General features: G+C 46.2%; 1 protein-coding gene across 1 annotated transcript; it reads right to left on the bottom strand.

Moving 5' to 3' along the window:
• Positions 1-209: 209 nt before the first annotated feature.
• Positions 210-11889, bottom strand: AQP3 (aquaporin 3 (Gill blood group)). Its single transcript, XM_042831246.1, has 6 exons — positions 11688-11889; positions 3071-3197; positions 2749-2886; positions 1836-1954; positions 1215-1432; positions 210-539 (listed from the first exon to the last, which is right to left on the bottom strand). The coding sequence occupies exons 1-6, from the start codon at positions 11793-11795 to the stop codon at positions 371-373; spliced, it is 879 nt and encodes a 292-aa protein (XP_042687180.1). The 5' UTR covers positions 11796-11889; the 3' UTR covers positions 210-370.
• Between the last annotated feature and the right edge of the window lie 2474 nt (positions 11890-14363).

The raw sequence follows: 14363 nt of genomic DNA, 5'->3' as shown, positions 1-14363 counted from the left end.
AAGGCCAAGACAGCAAAGCAGCCCAATAGAGCCCCTGATTCCTGATTCATGAGGCTCATGCTGGAGTGGTTGGATAGCAATGCTCACCTCTCTCCTGTCTCCTAAAACTCTCAACCCCCTTCAAGAAGTATGGGAAGATTATACGATACTGCATGGAAGGAAAAGGCACATAGGAAACTATCTAAAGCAAGTGCATCACGGATATTAAAAAAAAAAAAAAAAAAAATTAAAAAAATCAAAGGCTAGAATAACTCAAGACAGGAAAAAAAACTCTTCCTGTTCTTGTTGAAGCTCTTCTTAACTCCTCCCTCCTCTTCACCAGCTGCAGTCCTGAGTAATGAACGTCTGCCACATCTGAATGGCAGCTTCCTCAGACCCTTTCCTTGTGCTTCACGTTGGCCAGCTTGACTGTCTCCTGCTCAGAAGCAGGTGGAGAAGGCTCATCATGACATCCAATCATCAGCTGGTAGACTATCACTCCAGCAATGGCCCCAAGGAAAGGAGCAACAATTGGAACCCACCACCACTGCTTACCAGTCCTGGAAAACAAAAGGGAAATGCACATGGTTAAGAATTGCAGCTTAAGCATTAGGATACTTCTGTTTCAGTCTGGAATAATGCAAAATCTGATTATTTGCAAACATCCCCATTGACATGCAAGACAATAGCAACCCTATATCCACAGCAACATCCAAGGCAGTTGTTGCCTCTTGCTGCAAGTTCTGGGGACAAGCACTTCAGAGCAGCTGTTTCCAGGACTTCTAGAACTCTCTCTCCACCAAGAAATTAGAGAAACCATCACTGTCTGAGCTAGGCACTTTCACTTCCCTCCTACTGCCTGCAGGAAAGTACTCCCTTATAGCACATAGCCTCTACTACTCATAGTTCTGAGTTTTCTCCAGGTTCAACAAAATATAATAAAGGACCTGCACTTCCTTCCATTAAAAAAAAAGTGGATAAGATCATGTTCAAGGTGCACCTGAGCTTCTCATCTCTGAGATTTCCTCCCCAAGTTCATTAATTTGCTGGAAACTGTTGTAGCTCTATGATTTTTTAAGAAATCAAAACAGAGCAAACTGTGTCTTGTAAAGAGGTTTACACATTCCAAAGACACCATAAGGGTGCTAAGATTCTCTCTGGCACCACAGGTACCACCTACTTGAATCTGTAACTTTTTTCCCCCTTGCACAGAGTTTTCATCGGCAAGCTCTTACCAGAACACTTCAGTACCCCAGCCAGCAATGGCTGTGAAGAGACGAGGCCCAAAGTCTCTGGCAGGGTTGACAGCATAGCCAGAGTTGAAGCCCATGGAAGTTCCAATAACAAGGACGACAAAGCCAACTGTGAAAGCTTCCAGCCCCGTGGGAACAGGATTGTTGTAAGGATCCACGATAGCCAAGACACAAACAATCAGGGAAGCAGTGCCAATGAACTGTGAAAGGAAAAATCAGAAAGAAGAATTTAATCCAGACTGATCTTTTAACCAAGTTACTTAACTCTTCTGAAGTTCCATGGTTTTAGGACTCATTTTCTAAAGTGGAAAAGCTACAATAAAAACATCTCATGGCACTGTCATACAGAATTAGACTGAGTGCCCAGTTGGGAAAGGGATGATGGAACACGCTCCTCCTAGCAGCTGATAGGTTCCTTTGTGCCCACACCTCTTGCCTGCACACAGAAGAGCTATCAGTAACTGCGTAAGCAGCCAAATCAGCTGAAGACATCTTCCAGAACATGCTTCCAAGCTGCGATGCATTCTCTGACTAAATGAGAGGGCCAGAACAAACCCAAATTCTCTCTCTTGAAGTTCTGGCACCCTCCAAGCTCCTCCTTACCTGATCAAAGAATCCATTCACAACATTCAGATGCTGAGATGGGTAGGTGGCAAAGATACCAGCTGTGGCATTATGTCCTGTTACATACAGGTGGTTGGAGCCAAAAGCCCAGATGGCATCTGGAGGTGGAGAAAAAAGCACCGGTCAGAGCCAGTAAATACTAATCTGAATTCTAATTCCCCCTACAAGGTGCCTAAATGCCTGTGGTGCTACAGAAGTCAAAATCTCAGATTTTGTTCAGAACAATCTGAACAATGCTCTCAGACTAAATTTGAGTCGTCCTGTGTTGGGCCAGGAGATGGACTCAGTGATTCTTCTGTCTCCCTTCCAACTCGGGATTTTTTATGATTCCATACTGCAGTAAACTCATTATTACAGAGGAGTTGTATCTTCATACCCATTGACACTCTCCTCATGCCATTCCATCAGGAACACCAACTAGCTTTAGCATTCATTATATCCTGAACATTGCTAAGTGCTGATTACTTTGCTTGTTTAAGCTACAGAATTACAGCAGCACTGCTTTGTCTGGAGTTAGCAGTATTAAACATTTTCCTGATCAGAACAGAGTGATCAGTTCTTATCTCCTGCTGTAATAAGGAGCACAGTGAAAAGAGGAATACATTAATGAGTAACTGGATTTCCAGGTTGTTTTTCAAGATGTAGAATCAGCCTGACAAGGGCTGCCAAAGTTGCTAGAAGTCTGACTGTCTCACAGTAGTATTTAGACTATGCAGAAAAAAATCCAAGTGAAGTCTTTACTTATTACACAAAAAACATGAAGATAAAATGACTCTGGAGAAATGCACAGATGTAAAGTTTCTATCACTGCTATTGTTTCATCAACACTTCTGGGAGATATGCTGTAATCTAGACAGCAAAGACCCATGCACGTCATACTTTCTGCACCTACCGTGGTAGAGCCCAAAGACTATGCCAGCTCCTAGGAAAGCTCCAAGTGTCTGGGCCAGGGCATAAACTGGTAGCTTGATCCAGGGCTCTCGGGCCAAGAAGCACATGGCGAAAGTGACAGCTGGGTTCAGGTGTCCACCTGCAGAAAGACAGAAGGTTTATGCACTTTTATGGACAGAACTTGAGCGCAAGAGATGAGCCATGGCACAATAGTCTCCACATGGGAGAAGTGCCACACAGGGAAAGTGCAGCCATGTAGGCCCACACAAGTATCACAAGTTCTCACAAGTGAAATCCAGCCCACACACAGGGACACAACATACCTGACACCTGGCCTGCGATCAAAATGCCAAGCATCACAGCAAAGCCAAAGGCGAGATTGACAGTCAGAAAACCTCCATGGGTCCCTCTGCTGAGCACGATCTGCGCAACAGAGCCACAGCCGAAGAGCTGAAAGACAAGAACAGACTGAAATTACCCTCTGTGATTTACACCAGGGCCAGCTGCTGACCGACACTCTTGATTGCTCTGCTTACACCTGCATGGACCGTTGCAGCATACTCATAACTCGAAGCTTCAGCATTCAGCTGCAGAAAAGTCACAAGGAAAGCCTGCCTCCTGGCTGGTAAACTGAATCCATGACCAAAAGAAAGTTAAAGATACATCAGCTCACACTTCACATCTCCAGGAGACTGGACAACTTTGTCAAACATCCAAATGTACGGTGGCTAAAGGTAGACGAGAAGGATCATTGCTCAGATAAGGGACCTAAACTCCTTGCTGTTAAAAAGGGCTAATAATTGTCTGACACAGTAGCACATAGATTGGCAGGGCACAGTTTTGCTACTGCGTGGATATAAAGACATGGCTGAAGAAGGCTATCGTTCACCTTGGCATTCAGGGACATTCCTTTCAAGCCATGGCTGAGGGATTGAGTTTGCCTTCCTGAGCTGAGATACCTATGCTTGTCTCATCCCCAAGGCTTGCTCCCTGCCATGGGCAATTTGAGCACAGCCCACACCACCTCAACACAATGAGTTCCTTCCTATGGCAACGTCATGTAGGAAGAGATCAGGGCAACAAAACTGTTCTGTCTCTGCAACACCAACAAGCATCAAGCATTCTGGGTAACAACCTATTTATGTTGGGTGATAAGTAGTGTTGCCTAATTGCTAAAGGAAGTATGTGCTCATTCTGAAAGACGTTAGCTCTCAGTGGGCAATTCTTCCTTTCCCAATCACATTCAAAAGCCATACTTCCTATGCTCACTCCTATCAACCCAGACCAGTTTCCCCTGGCTGTTCGGCTCATCACTCATCTAGATGGATGCCTCCTGCCTAGCCATGTCCCTCCACTACCCACCATATATTTTAAGGAGCCCTAGTCCTAATCTTCTGTATGCTTTTATCTTCCACTAGCTTAACCTGAACAGATTCTCAGTGTACACCAGGGATTATCTCATCACTAGATACAGAGAGCATCCTTAAACTAGGACAGGGATAACATCTTGCTCAAGATCCTCAAGGCTAGTGCCTAGAACTTGTGCCTGTGTCTGTCCACCTATCAAGATGTTCTGCTTCTGCAAATTCCATTACTCCAAGATTACTCAACTGCCACAAAGGCAATATCTGCTGTTAGGGGATAAACCACCAAATAGGCATCAGGTAGGCAGGAGTGGATCTCTTCACCTCTTCTGCCAATGCTGGACATACCTGTTGAGCAACACACAATACAGTTGAAGGGCAAAGCCAAAACACAGCTAGTTCATCCCCTCAGCGACTGATGAATTACTAAGAAAACACTGCACTTAATCTGCTGGAAAAGGAGTGGCCAAGTAGGCTGCAGGCTGACTCATGAGGTGGACACTCTGTACTCAGGTACCTCTTGGCACAGGACCCTCTGTTGGAAGAACAAAGAAACCTGTAGAACTCGTTAGTTAGCAAAGTGATATCCAATACTGCTTTCTACTGGGTACATAGCAGCCCATTCCTTGTCCTCATACCAAGACTCTCACTTGGAAAACCACAGCAGAGGACACACATGGGCGAGGGCAGAAAAGATTAGTTGTTGTTCAACAAACAGAGCTATCGTTACCAGCTTTGTCCAAACCATGAGGAAAGCATAGCTACAAGCGAGCAAAGAAAAACTTGCTAATGACCAGGGTGACATCTGTTCCTTCCCAGAGGAGTCTCAGCACCCATTAGGCAGAGTTTTGGACAGAGTACTTGGCTATGGTGTTTGTCTCTCTACAGCCATAAAGCGTATCAGTCTGACCAGGAGGTGAGCCCAGAAAAAGCTGCAGAAGGCAGCTGAGTTTGGTAGGGTTGGCCTCAGTTTACTGTAAACTGTAGTAATACAATCACAGAATGGCTTGGGTTGGAAGGGACCTTAAAGATCACCTAATTCCAGTCTCTTGCCGTGGGTAAGGTTGCTACCCACTAGACCAAGCTTATTCCCATTGATGATGGAATCTGTGTTATTCACTCTGAAGGAACTCGCAGTTCTGCAGGTGGATGGTGGTTGGTTCATCAGACACACATACCTTTTGGTCACAGAAACCACAAGTTCTCCATTCCACTATCTGTGACCACACTTATTCACAAAGGTCTTTTCTCAAACTGGAGGAATTCCAGCTCTGGTGTTTCCCAAGAGGCTATTCTCCATTCTCCTCTCTGCCATCCTACACCTAGCAAGAGCTCCCCAGCTTTTTCTCAGAAGAGAGTCTATGAGCCATGCAAAAACACCCTGAAGCCACTCCACAGGAACATTACAATTACTTATCAGATATGCCCTAAGTTCTTGTTTGGCTTAATGCAGCACAACAGTAGAAAAAAATGACCCTAAGTAGATTAAAATAAAAAAGTAAGGTAATATTTAGGGACAAATTTGAGGTTTGATATGCTTATGTGCAATTCCATCCCACACCAATGGAGTCCTTTAAGCATTCCCATACATGACATCCAAATCATGCTCAACCCTGCTCTTGTGACAAACGGTTTTACATTAGAGCATCTGATACAAGCGGCAGCACTGGGTGGCAGCCAACAAAACAATTGCACATGCTAGGTGTAGGGGCAGCTTTGATACATGTACCAGGTGGTTCTGTTGTCCGGAGGGATACAGTTCCAATCCTTGCTTATGCAGATGCAAAATCTACAGCTACTATCATCAGATAAGTGTAAAATATATGATAGCCTGTAGCAAGATTTATTTTGCACCTTTAGTCATTTTGTTTTATGACTGATACAGTCATCTTGGATGACCTTCACATGCAGTGAGGAGAAATGGCAGCTTATGGAATGGAGCCCAGCCTCCCAACATGGGTATCTAAATCAAGACAAATGGCTTGATTTAGGGTCTCATTTTCCCCACTGATGTAGTCAGCACTCAGGTCAACCAACTCTGAACTTTCCTGTCTACATTTAGTCAGAACAAATCCCATCAACTCAGTAACACTCTCCTTTATCTTTCAAGACCCCTAAAAAGACAGCAGTGACAGATATGTTAGAGCCTGGATGACATACCTGAAGCATGCCACGTGTCACTGTGATCTACCATGCTGCTCATGGGGACACAGTTCAAAGTTCACCATCCTCTGTGACAGATTTTGGCATGACCCACTTTTCCAAATCTTTGCACTGCCAGGTGCCTATTGTTTGGCTGTGGTGAATGACCACATAAGTGACATAAGTGACATAAAACTTACGATCGCGCCATTTCCAATTCCACTCTTTGTTAGCTTTCCCTCCAATTTCTTCTCTCAGGCCATACAAGACAGGATACCCTGACCATTCTATTTTCTTAAGTCTTCGTTTTCCACTACTTACAGTGTTCAGGAGCATCTAGCTTGAGTTGCAAGGCAAGGAAGATTATATAAAATACAGCAGCATTTATTCAATTTAAATCCATGGACCTAAGCTCATGCAATGGATATGAGTGGTGCACACCCAAGGAAATATGATCCTTCATTCTTGGTTTTAATAATCTGCTGCCAACACATAGTTTTTACATTACCAGAAAAACATCTCAACCAGCAAAAACTCAGGTGAGTCCCTCACAAGGCAGCATGCAGCCATCAGCTGTTTTATCCCCATGACCCATTAGAAAAGTGTTTTTTAAGTACTAATAAAATGATTGCAACAAGCCATTACTCAGACGTATTAAAGCTATTCTTCCAGGAGTTGATGTCGATGCACCATTAACCATGTTAATGGAAAACAGCTCCCTAATTTCATCTTACTGTCTCAAGCAGATCTAATGGTTCTCATGGCCAACAGGAAAGCTTCTCATCTCCTCTTTCCTCCTGAGCTGATCCAACTTGATAGACTGCAGAAAATCAATAGGAACATACCATGTTCTGCAGGATCAGTGAGTTGAACTGGTTCAGGGATGAAGGGGCTGGAAGACTCCAGGGGTCGAAAAAGGGAGGAGATAGCCAGAAGCATGTTACTGGGTGTAACTTCATACTCAGAAAAACTCAACCTCCCTGCGTCCAGGTTGTGGTGGAGATAGGCCATGTGGCTTTTCCACCCACAGCTTCCCTGGCAGAGAAGCCCTGGAGTTAGTCACAGCTCTTAGGAGGGGGCCTTGAAGGACACAAACATGGTGAAAGAGCTAATGAAGAACTAAGGGTTACTGGGTTCACGGACAAATCCTGACCAAAACAGTTCTGTTCATGAACTCAGGTGGAAGACAGCATGGCAGCCAGGTTCCCTCCCTCTCCTGCCCTCTTTCCCTTGTTGGTGCTCTTTCACACCTTCAACAAACACAAAAGGCCTGAATGGATTTGTTCTTGGATTTCAGACCAACTGATCCAAATCAAGACAGGAAAATTTCGTTGGCATAGCCCAGAAGGACTATTATTACCTGAGTTGCAACTTTACCCTTCAGCCTGCAAAAAACAAGCAAACAAGTGCATGGGAAGAGCGGCTCAGCCCCTGCTGCCCTCCGGGGGACAGCAAAGGTGACATAAGGGCAATCAGATCCTGGGGATAATCCAGGGGAAGAAACCCTGAGAGGAGCCCAGTGTGCATGGGCCTTCCTCAGCCTCAAAGCCCGTGCATCCAGGGGACCTGCCACAGGGGCAGTGCTAGGAGAAACATTTGTGCCTTTCTGCAGCACCTCTTGAACAAATGGGTGGGTCGTGAGTTAGAGGTTGCTAAACAGGAGAGAAATATCATATTCCACAGCCTTGCTGGACCTACCAGCTCCACCTACCAGCCAGTCTGGGTAGGAACAAAAGCCAGGCTCAGATGGTCTGTAATGTTACAGCTCCCTCTGCACCAAGAGCTGTCTTGGAGCCAAGTGAGGCAGCAGGAGTGGGAAGATAAGAGGGGCTGAGGGAAGCTACATCATATGTACACTGTGGGTTACAACAACACTTCAAAGAGCTCAGTGAAGAAAAAAAAAAAAAAAAAGCTGAGCAACCTACAGCAGAGTAGTTGGGCATTGGCGGGGAGATGTTATTTAGTTTGTTCCGTCCCCATGTGTACTGAAGCAAGAACACGTTCTGATATCCCTGATGTCCATCAGATAAGGAAGCCTTAGCTCTTGGAAAGACCTGGGCTTCACTCACAGTGTTGGGCATTGCTGGAGAAAGCTGTGTCCCATCAGGGCAAGTTGTAGTGCCTGAGCTTTCATCTCTGTGCGAAGGAGAAACCTCCCTGCTCCTGCACTGGAGCAACAGGGCTATAGTTTGGGTGGTTAACAAACAGCTCTGAGCTCTTCTGGTGGAAGAGGTGGTGGAGAGCAGCAGCACTGTCAGCAGTTAGACGAGGTTCCCCTTGCTTTGATCATCCCAGCCACCTTACTACGTTGGCTTCTGTGGTTAGCAGCACACTCAGATTCTAAAGAGTTCCCACCTGGCCGCAAAGGCAGGACAGCCTGGCTGAGAAGCAATTAGGAATTGTTTTGTTCCTTCCTCGTGCCTCAGCAGCAGTGAATCATAGTCTGACTTGGAAATCAGTTACAATAGCAAATTACTTCTGCAAACGTTAAAACTGAACAGGGACAGCTTTGGTATTTGCAGCCAGCAGACAAACAGTCCAAGCCTTTAAGGAAAGCATGGAGACCTGCTGGTGGAAATCTTGCTTTAGTGAGTTGCTACAGCAATAACACAAACAGCAAGTGAGTCGGAAAATGCCTTCAGTGTTTGTATTGCTTAACTATTTCCAGCAAGAGGTGCTTCTGACATGGATAAAAAGTTCAAACCTAACATGTCTGAAAGTGTATGTTGGAGGGAGAGGAAGGGGACTGCCATCTTCACTATCAAAGGAAACAGAAGAAGCGCTAAACTCTTGTAACAGGAGGGTTGCAAGCAACAGAGTGTAGCTCTGTTGTGCAAGGCACATAGCAAGAGCAACTCAACTGCAACTCCTTTGTGCTCTTCAAGGTTTGGCTGCTTAGTTGGATTATTTTTCTTACCTTAAACAAAAAGGCAGTATTTTCTCTTAGGCAACACTCTGCTGCCTTTATAACTCTTACCAGCAGGTAAGAACTGTGGGGTTCTGAAATGGCTTTGCTGTAGAAGAGCTTTAGAGAGCTGCCATTATGCAATTGAAGGGGAGGAGGGAAGAAGCTGAAGCCATTCCAATATCCACAGCGGGACAAGTTCTACATTACACAGTGCAATCTTAATAAGCTGCAAACCTTAAACATTGGACTCAGGAAGTTGACTTTGGTGTGAATGATACCAAGCCTTAAATCCATCTCCAATATTGCCTGGTTCTAAAGAAATTCATATGCAGCCAACACCATATCCCACAAAAGCAGCTTCATAGATTCCATTTTCTGAAGCCCACAAGAGGTGCTTGCTGGGCTCAGCTGCAGGTGAACGCTTTCACTCTCAGGTCAGCCTGCTGGGACTTCTGCAGGATAGAAATGTCCATTTTCCCTCCAGGCAGGATCAGGATCTCTATCCTGGGATTATCTGGCTTAATCCACTATCAAGGTCTTTTGATAAGGAAAAAGACAACTTCAAGGCTTTTGCTTCTGCTTTCAGGGCAATTGATGAAATAAAACAGATACAGAGGAATATGGGTGATAGGGAGCAATTATATATATATGTATTATATTTATTTTAATTTTTAATAAAGTACGTAGCTCCTTACTAGCAGAAGAACAGACTGGGACAGCTGCAAGGAACGAACTTCCCTCTCTGTATTCCATGCTAACAGCCAGGCAGGGTTTGACATGCGTGGGACTTCCCAGTTCTCCCTCTGCATCTGCTTCCATACAGCACAGAGGTCCCACTGCATAGGAGCTGAAGAGATCCTGGATCACTCTGGGACAACGTTGAGAGCACCAATAAAAGTAGCATTTTCTTTGTTCCCAGGCACCAGCTCAGGGAGTCCTGGACAAGGTGATGAAACTGCTTTTGCACACAAACATGAAAACAGAGCAAGCGTGGTGCTCCCTGAGGCTAATGGTGCCCACTCTCATTTTGGAGTCTGGATAAGCAGTGGGACCAAACCTTTCCTGGGGCTCTGAGCACATTCTGATTCCTCTCCACCTCAAAGCAGTGAGACTATAGGGGAAAATTGTGTCAGCAGAGAGAATAATTTATTTTTTAACCACAAGCCCTTCTGAAAGCTTGCACAGCTGAAGATGTGCCTCATTTCTCCAGTAGAACTAACAGAAGTAACCTGGCTAGCAGGAGACATTATCTTTCCCCCAAGCACTGCCTTGCATCTATCCTGAGACTCACTGCAGAGACCTTCTGCTGGTTGCATTCCCATCAGCTTCTTATCGCCTTTATCCCAAGTAACTCTTCCCTAGGAAACCAACAGAACACATCCTGAAAATCATCAGAGCTGGGTCATTCTGGAAATGAGGCCACTGCACTGTGCAGAGCTGCTTTCTTTTAGGAGTGGTAGCATTTTATCGTCATGTTTTTCCTCCTGTGTAAGACTCAATAGTCCCCTCTTCCCCATAAGTAAAGCACAAGACAGTGTGTCAGACCCCCAGGAGCACATGTGGCTTCATCAGCCTTCCTCTGCCCCTCAGTCCCTCAGTCCATCGGTGCTCTCCTCAGACAACCAGTTACAGAGGGCATAAACCCACAGTCACTCTGCCACATGGGTTTACACCACTTCAGATGAAGTTTCACCTGCACACTTTGGCTGTGCTACCACCAAATCATTGGGCATTGCATTTTTGGACACCCAAAATGAGATACCCCCACTGCAGTGTTGCTGCATTACTGTGTGATCCCTATCCTTCACTGCTGTCCTACCTGCTCAGATCAGGCTTCAGCGTCAAAGATATCTACCCCTATATCCTGTCCCTTTGGAAACCCAGCAGTACAGCAGGCAGCAGAGTTTTGTTGCAGTCATCATTTACAAATGATGTGTTTTGTAGTGGGAGTGACAGCCTTGCACTTCCACGCAGGCGGGATCAGCTGCCAGCACAGGCTGTCCTGGTGGCATGCAGCCCTGCTGATAAGACCCCTGGGGACCTGCAGCAGGCAGTAAAAAATTTTGCTGGAACAGCTTAAATTCTGCCTGTTTCTTCTTCACAGGATGCACAAAGAAAACAAAGTGAGGTTTTCACTGCCTGGATGATAACACTTGAACTATTTCAGTGCCAAGACAATACCCCAAGGCAGAGTGGGGAAGGAAGTTTTGCATGATCTCTAGCAAAACACTTGCTCCAGTGCTGAGTCTGCTCCCTGTACTTTGTGAACACACAGACACACTACAGCTCTGCAACACCTGCTGAGCTCTGCAGAGCCCACTCCTTGCCAGCAGCCCTAACGCTCACCCTACAGCACAAGGTTATCCTCTATGGATAACGGCTGTGCCAACAGGCAGGTTGCACGGGAGCTGGGCTCATTCACCTGCAATTCCCAGCAGCAGCACAGTGCCAGGACCAGCACAATCCCTGCACCAGGACGATGTCCCCACACCAGGACGACGTCCCCACGCCCCAGCACAGACTCACCACCAGGATCAGCGTCCCCAGGCACTCAGCCAGCGCTTGCCGCACCAACTTATTTCGGATCCTCAGGTGCTCCTCGATGGTAGCAAGCACGTCCTTTTGCCTCCCCATCGCAGCAGATGTGTCCTCCCAGTGGTGTCAGGGACCAGCAGTAGCTGACAAAGCGTCAGCAAGGTTTCTTCTCCAGCAGAGCAGCTCTTGCTTATAAATAAGTTTTGTGGTGCCTGACACACCCCCACCCAGTGACCACACCCCTTCCACACTATTCAAAACACTTTTTTCCTCCTCCTTTTCAGCATGAGTTGGGCTGGGCTGTTTTCTTCTTTGTCCTTATTGCCCATGTAGGTGAGCAAGAGACTTTCAGAAGGAGGAACTAAACGTGGCAGAGATATCCACCCAAACACAAATCCCACCAATTGCATGAGGCCGTGACTGCCTCTCCTCAGCTTTAACCAAGGTCCAAAAAGCCAAACCTGTGGACCAAACAACATCTTTACCCGTCTGTATTATCACACTACCCAGCTTTCAGCTTGCACTCCCTCTAAAGCCCACCGCAGCACAGCAGAGGCATTGCTGCCCACCAGTAGGATGAGACTGCCTGGATGAAAAGCTGTCCCCGTCTGTGGCCCTGGGGCTGTTGGCAGGATGTGTGCCACTTGTGGTGTCTGGTTTCTGTTAAGACAGCAGTAAAAATTCCCCAGGCTTGACGCAATGCAGTGGGTGAACGCACGGGATGGATGGACCCCCTTCCAAGATTTGTTCCTTGACTCCTCTGCAAAACCACAGATTCCCAGCCTCTCTTCTTTCCCTTGTTTAACCACCAGCTTTCCCGCTGGAAAAACAGAGTGGTGATAAATTGGCTCTTATTCCCCACAGGAGCCGCAGCCAGCCTGAGGAGTCAAGTCAGGAATGCAGCTAGCAATAACGTGCAAGGAATCAAATGCAGGGAAACATTTAGGTCCAAACACAACTGCAGGGACAGGAAACATCCCTCATTTCTTTGGGCTTTGGTCTGGTTTGCTTTAACCAACATCAGTGAGGTCCTCCAAACTGCAGCTGCAAGGGGTTTGCCAACCAAAGCCAAGGACAGCAACTTCTCCTTTCTCTCTCCTTTGCCTTTGTCTATTTCACTGTGCCTCACCCAAGGAATGGAGGGGCCACCACTCCACTTCATCCTGCACTTCTCACCTTCCTTTATACTCCCCTCTGTGCTTTAAATGCTGACATGGTTTATAAGACACCACAGCCAGAAATTAAGCTGTGGTGTCTTTCTTTTTTTTCTTTTGGCAGCTCCTAAGCTAAGATCTATGGCTTTTTTTGCCATTTGTTGAACTGTCAGTGGGGAGACAGTGTAGTGTAGGTTTATGGAGATTTACTTACACAAGGTCCCAGATCCTGTTCTTTTCCTGATGGCAGGGACAGTGCCACTGTGCTGGGAGCAAGCAGGAAGACCAGAGAGAGCCAACAGATGAACAACAGGGACATGGAGATGTGATGCTCTCCATATAAGCAGAAACACACTTCCCCTCCATGCAGCATCTGATCCTTACTGGCAACAAGTCATTTTCAAGACTACAGAAATGTTGTCGTGACTGGTGAAGGGAGAGGAGATGTCTGGGCTCCCAGGGCAATGACAAAAGATAGTGGTAACACCAGCATCAAAGCTGGTGCATGGAAAAGTCTAGACAGATGAGAGCCTGAGGAGCTGGGATGGAATGGGCATTCTGACATTATGCCACTATGCCTGACTCACTACCTGACCCTGAGCAAATCCTGTACATTTCCACACCTCAAAAACTTCTCCATCCATAAATTGGAGAGAGTGGCATTGGATTCCCTTCCCAGGGCGTTGTGGGCGTAACTCACTGCAGCCCAGGATCCGGCAACTTAAAATGAGCCATAGACTCTTATGCAATTGCTTTCCCAAGAGCCAGGTTATTAACTGAGAGCTTGAGGAAGAGATAGTGAGGCAATGCTGGAAGAAGTGGAAGATGTTTTCAGAAGCAATAATTAATCAAAGTGTGAATAAGACCTGAAAGGGGCCAATTCTGGAGATTTCATGCGCCAAAGCAGCAGCTTCCCTGCCACACGAGGACAGCTGGATTCCAGGGGCACAAAATCCAAGCACAGAACAACGTAAGAGGTGCTTTGGCAGCCACATATTTTTTAAAAAAGCCCATCTTGCTTGGTGACTGCTGGCAATCCTGCCTATGGCAGGGGGGTGGAAGTAGATGGTCTTTAAGGTCCCTTTCAGACTAAGCCATTCTATGATTCTATGATAAGGTATGGACACACTTCTTTGAATCAGTTGAAGTAAACAGAGAAGGATGCAGAAGTAAGACTGATGGCATAGAATATTCTGAGAGCTGCTGGCCATCCCCTAGTGTTGGGCATAGCAAGATGACCACACCATCAGCATTGCCTTGCATGGGCATTCAAGACCATACTTTCACAGCACAGGGATTTGAAAAAAAGGTAAATTTCCAAAACTCTGTCATGCCTGATCTCCTGTTGTTATTGCCACATGTTCTGAAGCCCTAGCAAGGGTCTTCCATTGTCAGTAATGGCATGATTCAAGCATCAAGTGAACTAGAGTGAGCCACCCTTTCTGATCCATACAGCGTCAAAAATCAAGGCACTGGAAGAGCAATATATTGCTTTAATTTGTGGAAAACGCTG

This window comes from Centrocercus urophasianus, unplaced genomic scaffold, assembly GCF_019232065.1.
Source record: "Centrocercus urophasianus isolate 14NV4802_14NV808 unplaced genomic scaffold, USGS_Curo_1.0 seq_35, whole genome shotgun sequence".
Classification (NCBI taxonomy): domain Eukaryota; kingdom Metazoa; phylum Chordata; class Aves; order Galliformes; family Phasianidae; genus Centrocercus; species Centrocercus urophasianus.
This window is presented reverse-complemented; position numbering and strand designations above follow the sequence as displayed.